We start from the raw sequence: 6,745 nt of genomic DNA on the forward strand, positions 1-6,745 counted from the left end.
ATAGAGGAGATTGAGACGAGAATTTCGGTACCATTTTTATAGAAATCGGACCAAGATTGGACTGAACAGGCCAAACCGGGCCAACCGGACCCAAAGTGGGCCTTTGGCCCCACATAACTAAATCCTAAAACACTCATTTCAGCACTCTCTCTCCTCACTTATCACTCAAACACGCTGAAAATGGAGGCCATGGGGGGAAGAACACTCTCTCAAGGTCTTTCTCTCATTTGATCTTCAAACCACCATAACTTTTGATCTAGAGCTCCGATTGTCGCACCGTTTGCGGCCACGTGAACCCATACAATAAATTATGAGGTAAGCCACAGTTTGCTCTTCGAAATTCCAGCTCTTATTTTCGAATTTCATGGGTGAAATGTTGAGATTTAGGAGCTCCTTTGTGTTATAGGACCTAATTAGCTTGAAGGGAAGGCTTCTTCTTGCTCCCTTGGTCCTTGGGTAAGGTAAGATATCTCAAAGCCTAGTGAGAATATTGAATTTGTGGTTGTGGGTATTGAGCTCTTGTGTTTTGGTATGATATTGTGGCTTAGGCATTTTATATGTGTGTATTGGAGCTTTAGAGCTTGAGGAAAAGTGGTTTGGAAGTACTCCGGTTAAGCTTTGGAAATCGGCTAAAGATTGGTCTCAATTTCTCGTATCTAAAATGTAATGTAGTAGGAAATACGTAGGCTAGAGACCCTAAGATAGACATTGAATTGTTGATATTATTGAATGGTTGAGATATATGATGTGATCATATATGTGATTATGAATATTGATGCCTTGATGGTGTGATATATAAAAAAATGCATATTGTGATATATGCTTGATGAATGGTTGAGGTTGAATTGTGGTGGAACCATGTTGATGGTGAGTATGATATTGATTATGTATAATGATGGTTGAATGGAAATGGTATTATTGGAAATTGGGATGAGGAATGATGTACGACATGTTAATATTTTTGTCTTTTAGCCAATTGTTTGAGAAGTGTTAAAGTGGTTGGATAGTGGTTTTGGAAATTATGGTAAAGCGTTAATGTGTGAGTTGAGGAGGCTTGATATTAATGTTGGTATATTTTGATTGATTTCAAAAAGGGATGAAATTGGCATGTTTTGGTTGATTTTGAAAAGGGTTGCAAATGGCTTTTTTTTTTTAAATGGCACTTTGTGATTTTGTATGAAAATATGGTTTTTAGGCATACTTTGATGGGACATAACTTGGACTCCAAATCCCCGTTTTGTGCCAAATTTATTTAGAAAAGAAATTGGATCCGGGATGTCCATGCCGTTCGAAGAACGGGTGAAAAATGATTTAAAATGAGGAAGTTATGTCCGTCAAAATATTGGGGGTTGAATTTGTGAATTCTCCAGCTTTTAACTTAGAAAATTTTTTAGCAGAATGACCCTCCACGCGTAGGCGCACTTGGCGCATAAGTTCTTCAAGAAGGCACCATCCACGCGTGCGCATGGTGTGCGCGGGCGCGTCGATGCGCTGCACGCAATGCCCAGCCATTCTTCCCGAGAGTTGTGCAAAAGTTGTGCCAATTTTGTGCGTGGGGAACAAAACACACCCACGCGTACGCGTGGCTGGCGCGTACGTGTCGATTGGATGTTTTTTAATCCACGCGTCCGCGTGAATGATGAATACGCATCGATGATTTGTAAAGCCATCCACGCATGCGCGTGGCTCTGTTTTCATCTCAAAGTTGATTTTTGAGTTTTAAAAGCCAAATTTCATACTTCTAAGCCTCTGATCTCACCACTTGTGTCTTAAATCGTTATGATATGCCTAGCAATGAGAAAAGGAGCTAGAGGATGTGGTAACTTACGAGTGAAGCAAGGGAAAAATGAATGATCAATGAGGATCAAAGATGATTATATGAGATGCGGAAGATGGCGGTGGAAGTGTTGTATGTGCCATGAGCTGATGGGCTAAATTGTTTATGAATTGGCTGGTTATGGATTTAACCATGAGCCGAATGGCTGGATTATTGCCGTGTTACGGTGGAGCCATGATTATGGCTAAGTATAAATGCATATATGTTGTTGAATGAATTGTGAATGTTTGCCCTTCCACCATCGGAGACATGAGTTTCCCTGAGAGAAAGCAGTGGCTAGCCACCACGTGCTCCAAGTGGAGACTCGAGACTCTGTTGACCCTATGTGGTAAGGGTGGTCGGGCATTGTGAAAGACCCGGATGAGCTCGCCCCTATGAATATACACCAGTCAGGGTGTTGGATATAGATCATGATTATGATCAAGTTTATGATGAGTATAACTCGAGTTGGGGATGCACGACAGAGGGACAGTCCAATGGTTAGCTACCAGGACTTGTCGGGTTGGCTCTATAACCGACAGATGATATCATCAGCCATTAGGGACAGGCAATCATCATATGCATACTATGTGAATTATTTGAGATTGCCTATTTGACTGTATATTACTTGCTATTTGTCTAAATGCCTTATCTGTTCCTACTTGTATATCTCTTGTCTGAAATAACTGTGATTTCCATTTTATACTCCTGCTGGTGGTTGGGAGGTTTGAAGTATTTGGAAAGGAAAAGTATTAATTAGTCTGAAGGATCCTTAGTCAGATGCCATTTATGGTTTACCTACTTTATAAGCTTTGATTTTATCTGGAGGAAGTTCTAAGATCACCTTCGGCTTTCCTCTAATATTACATGTTATATATGTGGGAACTGTTACCATACTGGGAACCTCTGGTTCTCACCCATGCAGATTTTGTGGTTTTCGGATGCAGGACGTAAGGCTTCTCGCTGAAGCATGCTAGAGACTTCCGGATTAGCGAAGATCCTTTGTTCTTGGAACTCTATTTTGGTTTATATGTCTTGCTTGGATACCTTTATCTCTATTAAATAATAAAAAATGTGATGACTCCTCTTAGAGGGAATTTTGGAGAATAGGTTTTCTGTATTTGTGTCTCTTTGGATTTTCTTTGTGGTTTTCTATCTTATTCATATGTATATATTGCTATGCTCAGAGCGGTCATCTTCGCAACCGGATTTTGAGTCTTGATATTCCTGTTTTGACACTCTTTTGTATATATATGATCTCACGTTAGTTTATCCTTGTTCGTTACATTATCGATTGGAGTGTTGCGCTTTTCGAGTTACAATTTTTGTTGTACCCCTTTTTCTTCAAAGGCTCCTAGTTATAATTATTATTCACATTACTATATGTACTAAATTTTTATTTTTAGAGGTCGTAATACCTTGCCATCTCTGAATTATGACTTAAGCATAAGACTCTGTATGGTAAGGTGTTACACCCTGGCCTTTTTTCTTTCCCCAATTCATAACCCTAGCCCCTCATTGCCGCCGCCGTCCTAAGCTCTTCAGGGCCGCCGCCGTCCCAAGCTCCTCAGCGTGGTCGCTTATTCCTCTTCCCTATTTTGGAAAATCCAGAAAGCACAGCACATCGTCTTCATATTCGGCGTCTCCATCGATGTCTCAATTCTCGGTGCTGCTTGGTACGTCGTTTCCCTTTTCCATTTTAGATTTTCTTAATTTATTTTTCGTAACCATATGGTATGTTTCTTTCTATGGTTTATTCCTTTTCCGTCTTCAATTTTAAGGTTTATGGGGTTTCACATTGCAAAAACGTTGAATTCATGCTCAATGAAATTTTGGTATTATAGTCACTGATATTGTTGATAATTTCTGTTAATGGTTGGAATTTTTTTAACATTTATTTAATTTTTAGTAAACCATATTGAGTCTTTTGTCAAATTGTGTATTATAATATTCTGCTAACCAGAGTGCTTAATGAAGTGTTAAATTAATAAGGTGGTTTTTGTGTATTTGAATAAGGTTATTCTTCAATCGAATCTGTATTAGTGTGCCAAAGGTTGATTAATTTTGAGATATGGATTCGGCTGTAGGTAAAAGTGAATTGCAAAACCTTGTTTGAATGGAGTTTTCTTATTTAAATAGTCAGATCGTAGAAGTGAAGAATAAGTAGAACTATGGTCATGGTATTATACTGATTTTAACTTAACAGCTTTGTGGGATTGTTGCTTACTTACCTTAATGTGACCATAACTAGTATGTTATTATTATGTTTCTTCAACTACTAAGCCTAACACTTAACAAACTAATGATTTATAAGGATTATGGTCTTTAATTTTCTTTCTTATGTACAGAGAGGGATATAAATTTCTCGTTTCAATTGTTCATGTCGTAGTATTATGGTTCAACTCCTTCTATTTGTTGTTTATATTTATGTGAAATTTTTATTTGCTTTATTGAGTTTTAACCATAGTACAAAAGTACACTCTAATAGATAGTTTACACAAAATAAATAAAGTAATAATAAAATGTTAATTAGTGACTTGTTAAGCTGCCATTTTGTTATGGACTTATGGCACTGAGTGTTTTGAATTTTGAATTTGTGATAAGTGATTTGTGATTTGTGATTAGTGATTTTGTTATGCTACTGGTTTGAATTAATTTAGGGGTGATTATTTGTTATGCTATTGTATAGAAAATTTTTTAAATCATGTATAGAAAATTCTTGTTCACAGGTCTATTTCATGAGTCTTTTGCTCCACAAAGTGACGATGTTTTTAGTTTCTGAAGTCTAATCTATCCCTTTGAGCTCGTCAGTTTTACAACATTGACTCGGTAATTTAAAGCTCAACGTTATTCCCCATTATTACACTGCATTATTAGTTAGCACTTAGCACTGCTACTCTATATTATGTATATATCAAGATCATGGGACACTAATGGAAATTATTCTGCCTATTTTAGATGCGAACCCATGTTAATAAAAAAGTTAACTTAATAAGTGCAAAAAAAAACGTACATTAATATAGGAACTTAAAATTGGGCATTATTTGGTATTCCCTTTTTGAACTTGATTATTTTGACTTTGTTTTATGTACAGGATAATTTTTTCGTACTGGTAAAGACAACAGAAGTTGAGTAGTTGCTGTGGCACCATTTATAACAACTTCATATGGCATCTCAAAATAAAGGAACTAAGTAGTAAGTTTATCTCGTAATTGCCATATATAATAATTGGATAGCACATTTAACTAGCGTAGTAAGCGGATATATGGTAGCTAGATTGTCACTATAATTGACCTATTAGATCATGTTTAGTAAGTCCATATATTTGCATTCTTAGGTTTAATCATGTTTTTTCAAAAGATTGGATGGATTTACCAAGATTTGAGAACGAGTACATAGTTGGTGTAAATAATTTTTTAGAGTTTGCCTTCGTAATTGGAAAACCGGTTGGAAAAGAAATCCAATGTCCGTATACAAAGTGTGGAAACACTTATTGGTGTGAACGAGAAGACGTATATGAGCATCTTATTTGCTATGGGTTTGTCGAAGGTTATAAACAATGGATTAATCATGGGGAATCAGTAATCCCAACAGTTGTAGATAGTGACATGGATGATCGAGGGGGCGTTGATGATATTGATCGGTTGTTGCGTGATGCATTCGGAAATACGACAAATCTTCAAGAGGGGAACAACAGGTTGAATGAAGATGTAAAGAGATTTTATAAGCTGGTAGATAAAGCAGGTCTAGAATTATATTCGAATTGTACTATTGGATTTTTGAGACTATCGTTTATCATTCGTCTTTACCACTTGAAGTGTCTACATGGTTGGAGTAAGACATCTTTTACCTCCCTCTTGGAGTTATTGAAAGAAGCTATACCTGATTTGAACATTCACACTTCTTTTAATAAAGCTAAGAATATGGTTAAAGACTTGGGTCTTGACTATAAAAAGATTGATGCATGTCCTAATGAATGCATGCTATATCGGAATAAGTACATAAATGACTCAGTTTGCGATATCTGTGGAGAGTTTCGATATAATCAGACTCCTACTATGGATGGCAACGAAGATGACTTTGCGCTTCTGAATAAAGTTCATAAGGTTGCTGCGAAGGCCTTAAGATACTTTCCTTTAATACCAAGGCTTAAAAGGCTTTTTATGTGCCCAAACGCAGCAGAGGCGTTGAAGTGGTATGATGAGCAGCGTTTGAAAGACGGTTGTATAAGGCACCCTGCTGATGGCCAAGCATGGAAGAACTTGGACACTCAGTACCCAAACTTTTCAAAAGAACTTTGCAACTTGAGGCTTGGTTTGGCAAGTGATGGTTTTAATCCTTTTCGAACTATGAACATGTCACATAGCACATGGCCAATTGTCTTAATGGTGTACAATTTCCCCCTTGGATGTCCATGAAGTCAGAATACTGCATGCACTCTTTACTCATACCTGGACCTTGTTCACCAGGAAATAATATTGATATTTTTTTGCAACCATTAATCGAAGAGCTGAAGGAGTTATGGGTGTCAGGGATAGATACATATGATTCTTTTAAGGGAGAAACTTTTCAAATGCATGCTGCACTTCTTTGAACAATCAATGATTTTCCTGCATATGCGATGTTATCTTGTTGGAGTATGAAAAGGAAGCTAGCTTGCCCTTGTTGTAACCATGATACTTCTTTTTGTTACTTGAAACATAGCCAAAAGACATTTTACATGGACCATAGGAGATTTTTTCCAGTTGATCATGCATGGAGGTCTAACAAAAGATCTTTTAATGGAAAAACAGAATTCAGGGGTCCACCACGAATGTTAACAGGTGAAGAGGTTCTAGATATGCTAAGGTCAGTAGATAATGCCCTCGGGAAGATGCAAAGCAAAAGTAATGGCCAATGGAAAAAAAGATCAATATTTTTTGAGCTACC

The 6,745-nt window shown here is 37.2% G+C and overlaps 1 protein-coding gene across 1 annotated transcript; it reads left to right on the plus strand.

Annotated features, from left to right (window-relative positions):
* Positions 1-5,181: 5,181 nt before the first annotated feature.
* Positions 5,182-6,234, plus strand: LOC140175087 (uncharacterized). The gene has a single exon (XM_072202001.1). It carries the CDS (start codon positions 5,182-5,184, stop codon positions 6,232-6,234), a length of 1,053 nt encoding a protein of 350 aa, XP_072058102.1.
* The last annotated feature ends 511 nt before the right edge of the window (positions 6,235-6,745 follow it).

This window comes from Arachis hypogaea, chromosome 9, assembly GCF_003086295.3.
Source record: "Arachis hypogaea cultivar Tifrunner chromosome 9, arahy.Tifrunner.gnm2.J5K5, whole genome shotgun sequence".
Lineage (NCBI taxonomy): Eukaryota > Viridiplantae > Streptophyta > Magnoliopsida > Fabales > Fabaceae > Arachis > Arachis hypogaea.